The sequence below is a fragment of the Emericellopsis atlantica genome, assembly GCF_019669845.1.
Source record: "Emericellopsis atlantica unplaced genomic scaffold F5Z01scaffold_2, whole genome shotgun sequence".
NCBI lineage: Eukaryota > Fungi > Ascomycota > Sordariomycetes > Hypocreales > Bionectriaceae > Emericellopsis > Emericellopsis atlantica.
The window spans coordinates 224,868-240,684 of NW_025764704.1; the positions used below are offsets into that span (position 1 = coordinate 224,868).

Below are 15,817 nucleotides of genomic sequence, written 5' to 3' on the forward strand. Positions count from 1 at the left end.
AAGTAATGATATACAACCGATATGGCCTCTTTGCGCTTCGGTGAAATGTTTCTGTCGTCGCATTTGGGTGTGGCTGGCGAATTTCGTGCTACCTACGTAGGTAGCCATTTTGCTGCTTTACGAAACACAGCACCAGCCGCATTGCCAATAATACCTGATTATTTTCCTTTTACTCCAGAGCTATTGCAGACCAACGAAATGACTGGGTGTGAAGTATGGGCGTTGAGAAGTCATTTTGGCGGAGAGCAGTGTGCAGGAAGAGGAAGGGTGCGTCTGGTGCGTCATCGGCCACGGATGGTGATTTGGTGAACGACGAAATGGGAGGAAGCCTGGCGATCACCCGCTCCTCACCCAACTCAGCCCAACCTCAACATGATTTGCGTTGGGGACCGAGGAACCTTTGCACTGTCCGCCATGTAGAGATGAGCCCTAGACCACTCGTTTGAACGACCTCTTCGCACTCCAGTGATACGAGAGACATCAGGCGAAGATGATAGGGACGTCCACGGTTGAGTGGATGTTGATCCGCGTGTCTATATTCGCATTTCGATACGCGCCAATTCTCTACAGTATCCCAATTGTCCTGCTGACCAGCGTCCACGGCGCAAAAGCCTGGACGTTCTTCTCGACCTGGACCTTCACGGTCCTGCTTCTCGCCGAAGCCTTCTTCTACGTCCTCGCCTGGAAGCCTGCGCAACGACGGCTCAGACTCCAAGCCCAGCACCCCGCACCTCCAACGCGCGACGAACGACGCGCTCTGTTCCAAAGATGTATCACCACTGCACCAGATCCGGCGGCGTACGTACAAGGGTGGTTTCTGGGGGCGGACCTGGACGACATTCGACGCGACAATGTCCGCGAGTTCCTGCTATGGGCCTTCTTCGACCATGACGGCACGTCGTCCGCGGACGGCGACGAGGACGAGTTGGAAGACTACGTGGCTGGCATCGAACAAGCCCTGGGTCGAAAGTTGGAACCAGGCCGCAGCTCCGTCAAATCTCTCAGGCTGACATTCGACAAGATCGAGACGGCATACCGTGGCTTGCTCTGGTACGCCGTCGTCTTCATGGTCGATCAAGCGACACATGCACTGATGATGTGGTATGGCTTCCAATACCATGCGGCTGAGTCTGCTCGTCAGACATTCCCACCGCGGCCGCAGAATCTCTGGACGTCGAAAAGGTCGCCCGTCCGCAATCTGAGCTACTGGTACCACCCGCACCAGGCGAACAACACCCAGCAACCCGTCGTCTTCTTCCACGGTATCGGCATCGGGCTGCTCACGTACATTGGCTTCCTGAACGGGATTCGCAGGAGGAGTAACACGGGCATCGTAGCTATCGAGCTGCTACCCATCTCATTCCGGCTGACAGATCCGCCGCCGAACCGCGTCGAGTTTGTGCGACAAATGGTGACGATCCTCGACCACCACCGTTGGGACCGGGTGGCTCTCGTCTCCCACTCGTACGGCTCGGTCCTGACGACGCATGTCCTCGGCTCGCCGCTGCTGCAGTCCCGGGTGACCTCTGTGGTCCTGACCGACCCAGTGACCATCATGCTGCATCTGCCTCATGTCGCGTACAACTTCACCCGGCGACGTCCTCGCCTGGCCAACGAGTGGCAGCTGTGGTACTTTGCCAGCACGGACCCCGGGGTGGCCCACTGCCTGGGACGGCACTTTTTCTGGCGCGAGAACATCATCTGGGCCGAAGACCTTTTGCACAACGACCGCAAGGTGGCGGTGTCCTTGGCCGGGCGGGATATCATTGTGAACACGGCAGCGGTGGGTGAGTATCTGGAGCAGGAGAAGAATGTCCAGGTGGTCAGCTTCCCCGGTCTCGACCACGCACAGGTCTTTGACGACCGGCGAGGCCTGCAGACGCTGGTCGATCTGGTGCATGCGACGACGGCCGCCTATTGATACTTCATATCTGATCTGAACGCAACGAGAGGATCTGACTTTTTAGTCATGCGTTGCCGTCACCGCGCCGCCCCAGTCTGCAAGTTCTGCGCCAACCGGATGCGAGCCGTGCTGCACAACGAGCCACACCGCGTCTTGTTGGTCCGAGCCGTTGCAGACTTGATGCTCGGTCCATGCCGGTATGAAGATGAAGTCGCCAGTCGCAAGCTCATGGACATGCAGCTCGTCCTCGAACCCTTCCTTGACGCGGACGGTGCTGGAGCCGGCGATGCTGTACATGATGGTGTCTTGCACAGCACAGTTAGACTAGCAAGATAGAGTAGATCAAAATTGACACGAGTAAGATGGACGACTCACCCTGCTCACTGTTGTGCCTGATGGACGTGCTGTGTTTCGGACGTATAGTCAACACTGTCGCGCACATGCCACACTTGCCCACGACGGCGCGCCGCTGCGTGACAGGCCCCTCGACGGTTGGGCCGGTCGGTGCCAGATCACCCGCGCGTATCACCTGCGTCGCAGCTGGCATCACCATGGGCAGGAGCTCCGAGATGAGAGGCAGCAAGGAGGCCATGGTCTGGTGGGTTCCTGGAAGTTTGACTGAACTGAATGTCAGTGGTGGGGAATCCGCAGTGCGCGGGTGAGGGACGAGTGCGTACGGTGAGGAAAAAAGTGCCTGAAGAGGAAGGCCAGTGTCGCCCGGATCGCGAGACAACCGGGCGTCCCCTTGGTTCGCCGAGTCGCTGCGTCCTCGGATTGCTGCTTATGGCAGGCAGCTGGCGGACCATGGGCCACTCAGTCCGGGGGACCTTTGCAGTTACACCGAGATGCCCAGACGCCTGGATGCACGTAGCTGTGGATTGCAGTTCAGGTTCAGGGGTTCGGTCGCGGCTAGCTGAGGTTCTGCGCAGCAAAGGGGATGGCGATTGAAATACGTATAGGGCACGTGTCGCGACTGATTGTTGATCAAATGGGCAATTACTGCGTTGAGAGGCACATGTCGATGGAAAGACCGCGCTGGCGATCTTTCAAGCGTCGCGATCAGCAGAGTCAATCGCGTCACTGTCGATCAAAACTTTCAGCATGTCGAGGCCCAGGCGCCCAGAAACCTGAAGCAAGACGTCGGAGCCGGGCAGCGGACACGGACGCCAGCGGTCGGTATCACTACCGAGGCGGCCCTGCAGGATCCAGTACGTAATGGTCGTTCACGGTGCAATGAAGAATCAATACATGCGCACATGAGTCTGCAGTCCTGCGCTTGAAGGTGATGCTCCTGATTAAGGTATTTTTGGGTTGCAGACATCGGGCATGGGCCAGGGTCCCTACAAGCACAACAATCAGGTTGCGGTGCCTTTCGATATCAAATGATCAATGAGCAAGTTAATCCGTAATTAGAACACTCAACAAGGGACCAATTGTGCCAAGCGCGGAAATGCCACCGAGGCTCATGTGTAAAGTCCTGCCTGTTTTAGTAGGGCCCATGCGAGGGAGACCACACATTCTATAGGGAGACATGAACCAACACGACTGGCTGGTGCTCACGTGTAGAATTTCGACTGGCTGCATGTTATGGGAGGACAATGAGAATTGCGCAGCAGAATGAAACTGGTTCTGTTCGTGGTCTGGGATTTTATGGCAGACGATGAAAGCTGTCTAGGGTAGGCACGGGCAACATGCCCCTAATCGTGGGCCTCCGGTCCGGTCCATCATGATTAAATCAGTAGACTCGAGTGGAACGTTGACAGACGCTGGTGACCTCACCACTGACCGACGACCGGACCAGTCCAGTCTCTGACCTAGCTCGCCTCAGACCTGAATCGCGACCTACTTGTACAACGACCACCTACCCAACTGAGCACCAAAGCGGATCCAGCAAATGGTATACCGCATGTACCTATGGACTTAACTTACATGTCCTCTGTCCCAGCCCCCAGACAGTCTCATTAGACTACCGCGTGCCACGGACGGACAGAGAGAGGTGCATATGCACCTTGTTGGTGAGATCTTCTGTTCATCGACGACATAACCACATTCCCTCTCTGCCCGGCACGTGCAGATGGGACGCATCCTGCCCGCGACTGTCCTCGCGGCCATCTCGCCATATATTTGGTCGTTAATATTGGCAATCTCCACTGCCCTGGCCCTGGCATTCATCATGTCAAAATCATCCAAGCATGGGCGCTCGGACGCTCAAGAGCGGCCCTTTGTGCCAACGACGGTGACCACCTCCCCAGATCATTATGGCCGCCTGAACCCAGAGAACGAGGCCAATCTTGACATGGTCCGCGGTGTCACAGGCGAGGCCTTTATACGGGATGGTCACCCCCATAAAAGACATCACCCTTCGCCTGATGCACGACCCAACAGCGCCGCGAGGATGGCGTCGGATGCGGCAGAGTCCAGCGAACGTGCATGCCACATCTTCAAACTCCCGCCCGAGCTCATCGATGCTGTCCTCAAATTCCTGCCGCCGCGCGATCTCGTAGCAGCGGCGCGTACGTGCTCGACTCTCCAGGCCTATGCGCTCTCAGACCTGCACTGGCAGCCCATCGTACAGGACAACGTGCCCGGTGTCAAGGTCGCAACACCATACCCGTGCGACAGCTTCCACAAACTCTACGTGGCGCACGAGCTGTTTTGGTTTCTGCCAAGGCACAAAATCTGGTTCAGCAACCGGGAGATGACCGGCAGACTCATGCTCACGCGCTACGACCCGAGGAGAGGCTGCATCGAGGGTCTACAACTCTTGGCCATCAGCCGCCATACGACATATCAGCCATACGCTGCGGACCCCCACGTTGTCGTTCATCGCTTCACGCCCATTGTCAGCTTACACCTCGACCGCCCGATCCTGCAGTTCAAGGTTGGCGACCGCGACAGTGATGTTGCCTGTGAATTCTCGCAGCGAGAGGGGGCCAACCGGTACGCCGACGAGGTGCCCATGGTCATGGACGAGCGACAGCACAACGTCTACAGTAACTTTAGCCTCACCAAGTCGCTGGACCGCGACAGCTGGGCAGGCAAACCAGAGCGGCTCCTCCGCATAGCCACCTGGCCGCCGCCCAACATCCCTTCCCAGGACCTCACATCTACAAGCCGAGCTAGATCGCGGCCACAGTCCCGGGCCGAGGTCTCAGAGCGTACATTCATGATCAGACGATGGATTCAGATGCTAGGAGGCTTTGGGGGTCACAATGCGCCCCCAGCCCTGCGGGATGGGCCCTGGTCCTCGTTCGCCATGGCGACCGGCGGGCAGATTGGCGAAGAGCTGCTGACCTATTCGACGCTGGACCCGGAGCTATACACGCCGACTCCGGAAAGACCCTTCCGGGGGATCTGGGTCGGCGACTACTCGGGCCACGGATGCGAGTTCCTCCTGTTCAACCAGCCAGACCAACCCCCCGCGACGGACCAAGAACTGCAGCTGGTGCGTGGCGCCCGCGAGTCCGACAGCGACTGGGAGCAGAGGCGCGCGTCGGCACGGTCTCTGCGCGGTCGCCTCGAGGCGATCAAGCTCACAGGCGACCCCAACGTGCCGAGGGGGGAGTACACCTTTGTCGCGGAGGAACTTGGACCTGGGGGCTACCTGAGGACGGCCGTGGAGGAGCCATTTGCTGGGGCGCGTGTGGTCGAGAGCAAAGGTCACGTCGCCGGCACGGGCTTTGTGGGGGACAAGTACCTAGACACGGAGCTCTTCATCATCTCACAAAATGTGGTGGCGCAGTACTGGAAGGAATTTGGACACATCAGCTTCTTCGAGCGTGTGAACATTGACGAGTACCTGGACCCGACGGCTTGAACAAGAATATATACCAATTATAAGCACTGAGGAATCACAACTTGACATGTGAACGAGGAGAACAGTAGATTATGTGTCATTTCAGCTATCACCACCCAGGCAATGCCTTACACCCACGCTCTATATGGTACACGCGTCCCCGATTACAGCTCCTCCTCATCGTCGCTACCGTCGGAGAAGTATTCGAATTCACCTGGGACGGACGCCTCCTCGTCACCCTCGCCGTCCTCATCCACAGCCGTGAGCACGCCCGCCGCGGCCGCCGCACCAGACCCCATGGTATCGGGCATTCCCGGCGTAGCGGGCATGTCGATCAGATTGCCAAACGGCGATCGGCCAGAGCCGGAGCCACGGAGCAGCTGGTTGACGATCTCGTTGCCACCACTGCGGCCGTCGACCAACGCCTCCAAGCCGCCTCGGCCGCGACCACCCAGACCGCGGCCTTCTTGACCACGTGCTTGCTGACCAGCGACCGGCGCGCGTTCCGTGGTGACCTTCTTGAGCTTCTCCTCGATCAAGGTCTTCTCCTCCTCAGGCTGCGTGTCGTCGAGCAGCAACGGTCCACCAGTGGGCTTCTTGACAGGCCTGTATCGACCGGCGGGGAACGAGATGTACTTGAACTGCTCTGGGAGAACACGGCTCATGTTCTCAATCTCGAAGCCTACCTTCTCCTTCTCGGGCTTCTTCTTCGTCTCTTCCTTCTTCTCCGCGTCGTCCTTCTTCTCCGGCTCCTCCTTCTTGTCCTCATCCACGTCCATCTTGTCGCCACCCGTCTTAGGAGCAGGCGTGTCAATGTCCATGCTCTCGCGTCGCTGGGCACGCTCCTTCTTTTGTGCCCTGCGCTTCGCCTGCGCCGTGGTCGACAGGACCGCCGTGGCAATCAGCGCAGGACCCTCCTCGGTCTTCATCTCCTGTTCGGGTGGGTAGTCAAACAAGCTCTGGCGCGTGGCGCAGTGGAACTTGAAGTCGGGGATCTCAAGGTCGTGGTCGAGGCCAATGACAGAGGTAGGCGAGAAGCTGAGAGACAAAAAGTGCGTGAATGGGAACCAGTACCAGTACTGCGTGAACACGGCCATGCCGACGATGCCAGCCATGTTGAGGTTGCCAGACTGCGTCTGCAAGCCGATTGTGCAATTGCGACCTCCGGCGTCGATGATGCCAAGAGCGAGGGCCGCGCCAAACTTGGTCATGGCGTCCTCGTGGCGGTCGCCAACAACCTTCTTGAGCGTCTTGCGGATGGTAGCCACCTTGGGGTTCATAACCTCGTTCTGCTGCACCATGATCATGGACAAAGCGATGAGAGCGCCCTGGCGCACGAAATCGGTTGGGTCCTTCATCATGGGCTCGAGCAGGTCAATGGCCTCGTCAAGGCCGGTGCCAGCGCAGGCGATACCGAGAGCCATGGCTGAGCCGTAGCGGACGTGAGGGTTGTAGGACTCGGACAGCAGCTCGACCATACGAGGGACACTAGCAGGCTTGCGGAAGAGGATAAAGCCGAGAGACATGACGGCTACGCGGCGGACATCATCGTTGACGTCGCTCACAGCAACGTGCAGAAGCTTGCGAATGGCCTTGTTGCTGCCCGTGCCGCAGTACGCGAGGGCGACCGTCATGATACCGCCGTAGCGCAAAGTCGGATCGGGGTCATTCAGCAGTCCCTCAATCAGCACGTCGGCACCTTCTTGACGGCCGTACATGATGAGGGCCATACCCATGGCGACACCGCGGACAATCTTCTCGTGGGTTGTGTCGTGTGCGTAGGTGATCATATCTTCAATGGCCTGGGTGTTGCCAGTGCCCAGCATCACGAGACCCATGGAAAGGCCCACCGCCTCACCGTTGAGAGCCGAGTCCTGGAATAAGATGTCCTTGAGCTTCTCGAGCACCTCGTTGTCGCCAGTAGCCATGCCGGCGATACCCAAACCGAGCGCACCACCGTGCTGCAGAACTTCATCTTCAGCAGACGAAAGCTGCTCCTTGAGGTAGTCGACAGCATCGGCCCCGTGGTTGGCGTGGATCAACCCATAGGCGTACAGTGCACCGCCCTGGCTGTACACTGAACCGTTGCCCAAGCCACCAGCGCGGGGGAGGTAAGGCTCAAGTAGCTTCCTGGATTGAGACAGGTTTCCGCGGTGCAAGACACCAAGTGCGGCTGTCGCGGTAAACTTGGACCAGTTGACAGCCTTGCCCAGCCATTCCAGGTTGTCACGGAAGAACTTGTCATTGGTGGTGCCCTGGTTCATGAACGCATTGCAAAACGTAACGGCGCTGTGGAAAATAGAGTTCCGGCCTTCCAAAGAGTCGCGGACCTTGTTGAGGATGCTGCTGTCGTTGCGGTTGTTTCGGTAGAGGAATTCGAGGTTGAGACGGATGGTTTTCGAGCCGTCCAAGATCTCTCGGATGTTGCCGTAGACCTTGGCAGTGCCTTCGGGCAACTCCTCCTCTGACGAACCCTGGTCGGCCAGTAGGCCTTCGTTTTCGGTAGCCTCGGAATTGCTCTCCTTGTTGGCAGCGGGCTGCGCAGGCAGCGATGCCAAAACCTTGCCCAAAAACTCCTGAGTGCCGTTGTCGTACAGATCGAAGGCAATCTGGTAAGCGTTGGCGATTGATATTCTGTCGCCCTTTTCCACCAGCTGGCGGAGCATGCGCGAAGCCTCTTCGTCCGAATTCAGGTAAACGGCACACTTGGCGATGGAGAAGTAATCGGGTTCGGGGATTTCGTTCAGAAGATCGAGAATGAGCCGAAGGATTGCGTGGCGGAAGCCGCGTTCTTGCACAATATCCATGCAGACGCTCAGAGTATACTCCATCAGCTCCTCGGCGGGGTTAGCCTCGAGAGGATTTGCCTTGGCGTGTTTTGCATCATCGCTAGCACGCTTGATAACCTTTCGCAGCACGTCCAGATTTTTGGCCTCGACGGCAATGCCCACAACCTGCCGATAACGTCCCTGTTGCAGGCAGCTCTCGAAAAGGCGATCAATGACCCTCTGCAATGCCTTATCCGTGGCTTGGCTGGGGGCGACCGAGCCAGAACGTTCTTTGCCGGCCGCTTCTAGGATGGTGTTGTCGATCGAGTCGCGCGACAAAAGACTTTTGGGTGGCAAAGCCTTCTGCGAGAAAGGTGAGGTCGGTGACGAAACGGCCGCAGCTGTGATTCCGGAAAAGGTGGTGGTCAATTCGGCAAGCTTGTCGGAGTCGGATGCCGCACTCTTCGCGGATGTTGTGGCGATGTATTGGTCGACACAGCGCGAGATGATGGTCTCCTCAAACTCGCCCGGGTCCTCCAAGCTGAAGAGGTCACCGGCGGCCAGCGCGAAGACCATGCTGTCATTGTAGGCCTGGAGGTGATAGTAGACCTTGGCGAGGACGAGCGCAGCGAGCTGACGTTCGGGGAAGCTCTCATCTTCGTAGAGCTCCTCGATGAGGCCGAGTGAGTTGGCTACCTCTGTCCACACGGTGTCAATGTCATCGTTGAGCGTCTGGAGGGCGAAGACTTTGAGCTCCGCCTCCTCCTCAGAGAGGAAGGCGAGAACACCTGTGGCGGAGGAGATCATGCCGGGTGCAGTATTCGTGGTTTGAGGTGAGGGAGTGTGCGAGCGGACAGCTCTTTTGTCGAGGGAGATATTTGGTGATGTGTGATGACGATGGAAGCTGCTGGAGGCTGTGGGCCACTTGCTTTGGAGTTGCTGCAGCTCGCCTGCCCTGCAGCCAGCCAGGCACGGGCGACCTGACGTGTTCAGCTGGCCGAGGGTGCAGATGAAGGATGAGTCAGCAACCCACGACGGTTCCACACGTGATTGCGCGTGTGGCCTATTTTGCACACTGAATGAAAGTACGAGTCGGCAGGACAAAGTTCGAAATCTGCCCCCAGACAATCCCATTGCTTGAACTTTACTTAATTTTGGCAATGCCATGTTATAAATTAGGTTACGTCGTCTGTCTCTGCGTACATGTAGCACATAGAGTAGTAGTCTATGACAAGGTTGTCTAGCTGCAAGACGCCCCAGGTGCGAGAGGACGCAGACTCAAACTTGCACAACCACAGCTGATGGGGATGCACAGGAAGAATGGCCAAAAACTGATGAAGGAGGGTGAGTAACACTGCTTCTGAACTTGATCAAATTGGTGACGTCCGCCCTTTTGTTTCGAGGGGCCTTTCTGAGCTCATACATCTTGCTCCAGCAGCCCAATATTACACCTGCGAAGTACGTAGTATTAGTTGCGCCTGCCCGAAAATTTCCATCACCGGGAAACGGTTACATGTTGGTCGCGATTGTGTGTCTCCTTGCCCCCAACACCACGCCAACTACACCACGTCACCCGCTACAGTCACTGTTACGCTTCATCAATTTTTCGACACTGCTTAATCTATTGGACCTGGCGCTATTTTGGAGATTTATTGTGTACTGCAGTAGCGCCCGCCTTCTTCGAACAATGCCCCCTGGCGCACCGATCGCATTGCCAACTGGTGCGCATCCTTTCGTCTGAACAACGACAAAGACAACGCCAGATGCCACAATGGATCTGCGTTCTGTATTGAACGACTCGGGCGACCGTGGCCGCGATGGCAGCCGCGATCGCGAGCGAAGCGCGCCTCAGCCTCAACCCCAGCCGCCCACGCCGCAACAGCAACCGCGTCAGCTATCGCAACATCACCAACAGAGCCCGGCCAGCTATCCTGCGCATCGCGAATACTCCTACCCGCACCCGTCACCAGGCAATCCTCCATCACGCGAATATGAGTACCACGCTGCGCCATATCACCAAGGGCCTCCGCAGTCGCCCTATCAACAGCCGCCGTATCCACAAGGTCGCCCAGGCCCGCCGCCTCCCTTGAAGCCTACAACCTCGTTTCACGATGTTCGATCCCCATCCGGACCCCCAGGTCCGTCGCCTACAGCATATCGTCCTGCGCCAACACCTACCGCAGCACCAAATGCGTCAGGCTACTTCCCTCCCCACGATAGTCCCGTGATGCGGCATCAGTCTCGACCTGAGAACTACCCATATCAGCAGCAGCAGCCGGTGCCGCAGGTCCAACAGCAACAGCCTACGTACCAATATCAGCAGCGCTCTGCTTCGCAACAATCGACGCCCACGCCAACATCAGCACAATACGGGCCCTCTTTGTACGGCAGCCCCGTCGCGACGCACCATTCACAACCTCCAACGCCGCAAGGGCCTCCATTGTCTGCAACCCAAAAGCAACCCTCTTATCCACAACAATCACCGACGCAATATCAGCAACCTTTACCTCCGCCACCCCAACCGCAACCACATACTCGACTCGAATCACGCGCACAAACGCCGACTCTATCACAGAGACGTACATCTGTAGCGCAAATCACGAATCCACCGGTGCTAGATAGGGAACATAGTATGTCTGTCAGCCCAAAGACGAGGCCACCGTCGATACCCAGCGGCAACGACTACGTCCCTGCGCCTTCCGAGGCCATGGACCGAGCGACAACACCAGCGAAGCGCAAAATGGAAGACAGGGATGACGAGCCCAAGGTCAACGGGGAGCGGCCCGCGAAGACCTCCAAGAAGCAAGATGCACCAGCCAAGGGTCCTATCCGGCGACGTTATCCCGCGCCCCCAATCTGGGCTCAAAGTGCGCGGACACTGGGCGAGCGGTTGCCCAACAAGCCCAACTTTGTGTTGCAAAAGCGCGCGCACGCGCATGTCAACGGGGCCAAACATGTGGTCACTCAGCCTCCTCCACCACGCGACGCACCACGCGAATCCGCTCCGCCACTAGCCCATCCAGCACAGGACTTGCTGGGTGACTGGGAACCAACCATCACAAATTTGGGTCCGCCCGAAGACATTCCTCGGGTGATGGCTGATTTTCTGTTCTTCAACATCATCAAAAACCCTGCGGCTCACGAAATAGAGTCCAGGGGTATCAAGTTCGAAGTCGAAGCCAAGCTCGGGACGCTCGTGGACCGGGACACCAACGACCAGCGCGTGGAGCGGGGCCTGCTATCCGAAGCCATTCTCGCGGACCCGTCACGCGTCGCCTTTAAGAGTAGAATGACAGAGTCGGCGCACAAGTCCTTCAATGAATTCTTGAACGCCACGGTCAAGGAGACACATGAACAGCAAGCAGCAGGCACCAGGCGGGTACCGTTGCGATATCTGCACCGCTATGAAGTCGATCAATTCGTCGACATGACGCCCGACATGTTGGATCGTTTGCCCGAATGCATGAACACAGCCCCCCAACCTGGCCAGGGCAGGCGACGTCCTCGCGTCAGGGTCAGTCGGAACCAGCAAACCGGCCAGGTCATTGCCCAGATTGTCAAGGCGCGCGTGGCGGATCTCGACTTTCATATTCCATGGGGGCCTATGGACTGTCGCATCTCCATTAACCTCGAGATGGACTGGGATGGCCCGTTGGAGCAACTAGAGGATGCGCTCGCGCGGCAGAATGACCGACAACCAGATCGCAGGAAGGACCGCCTCAGCTACACACAGGGTCCCTATCAGATCGACTTGACACAGGTCACGCAGGAGCAAAAGGACAGAGTCAGTGCCCTAAAATCGTACTGTAGTGGCTTAGTACTAACGATCCCAGGGTCAAAGTCGATTCACCAAGGAGCATGAGCTGGAGATCGAATTGGACCCGGCTACACTGATAGAGCAGGGTCGCAGGGCTGATGAAGGCCGAGAACATCGGTACCTCGAGCTCGTGACTGGATTCGTGGACAATATCCGGCTACTCGCGAGAAAGGCAGATGAAATAGGGGATGTGTCTGGAAAAGGGCCACGATAAGCACGGATTGCTTGACAAGGCGCTTGGCGTTCAAGACGGAAGGGCAACTGGTGGCGTTTGGGTAGACGGTGTTCTTTCGGGAGGCTACAGCTGTAATACGTCTTCGCTTTGCTGGCTTTGTCCGGGATTTCGGTCATCAAGTACCCGGGACGACTGGCAGCGATTGATAATGGGACCTGCGAAAGCATTAGAGCTGCAGGCAAATATGCAAAGAAGCCTATTGCAGGCTCAAAGAACATGGCATCATAAATCCAGTACCGAGAACTAGTGCCAGTGTAGCCCCTTGAGGACTGCGTCGGGGCGTATGAAGATGACTGCCAGTATTTCAAAGCTCGGGAACATCAAACCTACATAAAGGCGGCGTATAACTTTCAGCAGAATCGGTACAAAAGGGCAAGAGGAGGTGATTAAGGCAGCATTAAAAATAAGTATGATTTTGGATTGGATGTATCCTGGCTAAATAACGACTTTTTTTTTTTTTTTTTCAAACCTGCTTGTCCCCCTGCGGCTGGACCTCGTCCTGCGTACTGTTCTCGCTGACGGTGCCCTGGAGATCCTCCTCGATCTCGAACGGCAGCAGCAGGTTCAGGATCATGCAAACAAATGCGGTGACGGCGAAGCCGGTGCTCATGACGAGTGTAATGGCGTCCAGGAACCCCTGCAGCGCACGGTTGTCGCCCGAGTAGGAGAAGACATTGTCAAAGTAGTTGGGCACCAGCGTCGCGCCGTAGCCGAGCGCCAGGCCAGCCGTCAGGATGAAGCGGGACCGGCGGTTGAAGGCGTCGTGGGGCCGCGCGACGATGGACATGCCCGACACGGTCACGGCGCAGAAGAGGAAGGTTGTCATGCCGCCGAGGACGGGCGAGGGGATGGCCACCAGGGCTGCCGCGAACTTGGCCAGCACGCCCATGAGGATCAGGAAGAAGCAGCACATGTAGCCTGCGCGTCGATTCGCACACCTCGTCAAAGCAATGACGCCGTTGTTCTGGGCGAAGCAAGACATGGGCGTGATGGTCATCAAGGCGGCGAAGCAGCCGGCCAGGCCATCCGCGAGGATACCACCCTGGATCCTGGACTCGTAGAGACCGCCGTCGACGTCCTGTCGGGACACGTCGCAGGTCGCGGTGATGTCGCCAATGGCCTCAGTCGCGACGATAATGTACAGTGCCAATATGGGCAGGACCAGCGGCGGGTAGATCGACAGAGGGAATGTCTCAACCCAGATGAACGATCCGGCCGGTGCAGCGTCGATACCCGAGCGGTCAAAGTACCCCGTCGCGGCTGCGATGATGCAACCCACCAGCAAGCCGATGACGACGCTGGTGCTCTTCATGATGGGGCTGCCGAAGCGCTCGCAGATGATGATGGTCAGGAAGACGGAGAAACCGAGTCCCAGGTACTCGGGCACTCCCCAGGGGAGGGCATGGGGTGCCTCAATGTTGGGACACTTGGCGAAGAAGCCGGTGGCGGTGGACTCGGAAGCGCAGAGGCCACTGCCGCCCATCCAGTTCTGGAAGCCTGACTGGATGAGCTTGACGCCAATGAGCATGACAGTCGGTCCGGTGACGATGGGCGGAAGCATCTTGAGGAGGACCTTTGGCGGTATGAACGAGAGTCCTATCTCGAGAAGCGCACAGACAGCACAGGTACCGAGGATAGCCCCATAGCCCTTGGGGCAAGGCAGGGGAGTTCCGTCATCCATGGTAGGGCAGAATCCATTGCTGTACATTTGCGAGAAGGCGCCCTGGGCGATGGGGATGACGGTGAAGGAGACGCCCACGACAGACAGGAGACCCGTGCCGATGTAGTACGGGGTGCCCCAGATGTGGAATCGCGTGATCTGCACGGCAGAGAGGATGCCAGACACGATCAGGGCCGTGGAGACGAGATACTGCTGCTGCCGAAGCTCGAGGTTGGCACCGCCCTCGCCGGCGAGGATCAGCGGAGGGGTGATAACACCCGCCAGCATGGCCAGGGCATGTTGGAATCCGAGCAGAGTCGCCAAGAGGAGGGGCATCCGGTCGTGCAGGCCGAAGAAGGGGCTGCTCATCACGCGGCGGCGGATGAAGGGGATGTTGGGCGTGAAGAGAGCCTTGTAGTCATATGTGCCGATGAGACCCTCCTTTGTCGTGACGGACTTGACGACCCGCTGGATGAGAGGCCGCGAGGGCGTGGCGCCTGGTAGGGAAGACATCGTGTGTTGCGATGGCGGTTATTGAAGCGGCGAACCTGCTGAAGCCGCTGTCGAGTGAGGGTTTTGTTGTTGTTGTCGCAGGACAATCAATGTACAGCCATGTCCGACCGGCGGACAGGGCTCCCTGATATACTGGTCGAGGATGATTGATACATGGCAAAAGACAGCGATGATCACAGCTCCGTCCAAAGGATGTAACCTTATCAGTGGGTCTGATAAATAGCGTGGCAGCCATGCCAAGTGCTATCTTAACAGGTTTTGCGGGGAAGATGGGTGGGATCGTGGTTGTGCGTATCGCCTCTGCGGGCGCTCGGCAAGATAACGTGGGGGATGAGGCTCGGAAGGCGCCGTCTGCTTGAGGTGGAATAGGCCGGTGCGCTCGTGGAAGAGCCCGGCTGCCGAGGTGAGGTTATCGTGATCCAGCTGTCGTGGTTTCAGCGCGAACACATTTGGTGTTGCTGATGAGGCTGTCTAACAGGCGGGTACGTACCGGAGAAAAAAATGGAGATAACCGGCTACCCTGAACCGTGACTCGATCTTGTCGGGTCCATTGACAGATGACAATTAGCTGGTTGTCATAGATAGGTGCTAGGCAGAAAGTCACGTCACGTCTCTGCGGCAGGACATCGACTATCTTTGGCAGATACTGACATGATTGTTTTCATTTGGATTTGTCGAGATCAAATGGGACCTGAGTCCCTTGATGTGACGCACCAACGGATGGTGAGTGCCTTGGCGATGTTATCGAGAAGTTACGGTCATGCGTTGTTATATTCTTGAGCATCCGAGTAGCAGTGTGGTCGTACTTTTGCGTTTGATACAATGCGATATAGTTAAGTGATGTCTTGGCATTCATGTTGAACAGGCGACCGTGAAGACTATCACCATCTCGTAATTGGTATTCTGGGTTTCGTGCACTGTCTCTCGGTACACACAAATGCAAGGTCGTGCAATTGGCCTCGGTAGTCGCAGCAGCCTTCAAAACACAACGATCAAGTATCTCTGACCAGACTGTCTTGCCAACGTCGGACCTGCTCGCATTGCACAACAGTGATGCCGTCGCATCCGATGCTCACTTAGTGTCAGCCTGTCTTTCCGACTCTTCGCAAGGGCCGTCAGCCTTGC

The 15,817-nt window shown here is 57.4% G+C and overlaps 6 protein-coding genes across 6 annotated transcripts; 3 read left to right on the forward strand and 3 right to left on the reverse strand.

Moving 5' to 3' along the window:
• The first annotated feature begins 76 nt into the window (after nt 1-76).
• Nucleotides 77-1,942, forward strand: F5Z01DRAFT_194606 (Alpha/Beta hydrolase protein). The gene has a single exon (XM_046258028.1). It carries the CDS (start codon nt 491-493, stop codon nt 1,919-1,921), a length of 1,431 nt encoding a protein of 476 aa, XP_046122298.1. The 5' UTR covers nt 77-490; the 3' UTR covers nt 1,922-1,942.
• F5Z01DRAFT_194554 (RmlC-like cupin domain-containing protein) lies at nt 1,943-2,697 on the reverse strand. Its single transcript, XM_046258026.1, has 3 exons — nt 2,581-2,697; nt 2,279-2,521; nt 1,943-2,208 (listed from the first exon to the last, which is right to left on the reverse strand). Exons 2-3 carry the CDS (start codon nt 2,493-2,495, stop codon nt 1,964-1,966), a joined length of 462 nt encoding a protein of 153 aa, XP_046122299.1. The 5' UTR covers nt 2,496-2,521; nt 2,581-2,697; the 3' UTR covers nt 1,943-1,963.
• An 804-nt stretch (nt 2,698-3,501) lies between these two features.
• F5Z01DRAFT_643110 (F-box domain-containing protein) lies at nt 3,502-5,779 on the forward strand. Its single transcript, XM_046262691.1, has one exon. It carries the CDS (start codon nt 3,978-3,980, stop codon nt 5,718-5,720), a length of 1,743 nt encoding a protein of 580 aa, XP_046122300.1. The 5' UTR covers nt 3,502-3,977; the 3' UTR covers nt 5,721-5,779.
• Nucleotides 5,780-9,585, reverse strand: F5Z01DRAFT_643111 (armadillo-type protein). Its single transcript, XM_046262692.1, has one exon. The coding sequence runs from the start codon at nt 9,272-9,274 to the stop codon at nt 5,864-5,866; it is 3,411 nt and encodes a 1,136-aa protein (XP_046122301.1). The 5' UTR covers nt 9,275-9,585; the 3' UTR covers nt 5,780-5,863.
• A 398-nt stretch (nt 9,586-9,983) lies between these two features.
• On the forward strand, nt 9,984-12,740 carry F5Z01DRAFT_194743 (putative mRNA capping nucleoside-triphosphatase). The gene is made up of 2 exons (XM_046258032.1): nt 9,984-12,251; nt 12,301-12,740. The coding sequence occupies exons 1-2, from the start codon at nt 10,239-10,241 to the stop codon at nt 12,496-12,498; spliced, it is 2,211 nt and encodes a 736-aa protein (XP_046122302.1). The 5' UTR covers nt 9,984-10,238; the 3' UTR covers nt 12,499-12,740.
• Nucleotides 12,656-15,178, reverse strand: F5Z01DRAFT_194785 (permease family-domain-containing protein). The gene has a single exon (XM_046258034.1). It carries the CDS (start codon nt 14,690-14,692, stop codon nt 12,983-12,985), a length of 1,710 nt encoding a protein of 569 aa, XP_046122303.1. The 5' UTR covers nt 14,693-15,178; the 3' UTR covers nt 12,656-12,982.
• Between the last annotated feature and the right edge of the window lie 639 nt (nt 15,179-15,817).

Bases quoted from the DNA above. Each gene is read 5' to 3' on its own strand.
- F5Z01DRAFT_194606 (XM_046258028.1), top strand. From the start codon at position 491: ATGATAGGGACGTCCACGGTTGAGTGGATGTTGATCCGCGTGTCTATA.
- F5Z01DRAFT_194554 (XM_046258026.1), bottom strand. From the start codon at position 2,495: ATGGCCTCCTTGCTGCCTCTCATCTCGGAGCTCCTGCCCATGGTGATG. The intron at 2,209-2,278 runs GTGAGTCGTCCA...GTGCTGTGCAAG, and splicing joins CAGGCACAACAGTGAGCAGG to ACACCATCATGTACAGCATC.
- F5Z01DRAFT_643110 (XM_046262691.1), top strand. From the start codon at position 3,978: ATGGGACGCATCCTGCCCGCGACTGTCCTCGCGGCCATCTCGCCATAT.
- F5Z01DRAFT_643111 (XM_046262692.1), bottom strand. From the start codon at position 9,274: ATGATCTCCTCCGCCACAGGTGTTCTCGCCTTCCTCTCTGAGGAGGAG.
- F5Z01DRAFT_194743 (XM_046258032.1), top strand. From the start codon at position 10,239: ATGGATCTGCGTTCTGTATTGAACGACTCGGGCGACCGTGGCCGCGAT. The intron at 12,252-12,300 runs GTCAGTGCCCTA...TAACGATCCCAG, and splicing joins CGCAGGAGCAAAAGGACAGA to GGTCAAAGTCGATTCACCAA.
- F5Z01DRAFT_194785 (XM_046258034.1), bottom strand. From the start codon at position 14,692: ATGTCTTCCCTACCAGGCGCCACGCCCTCGCGGCCTCTCATCCAGCGG.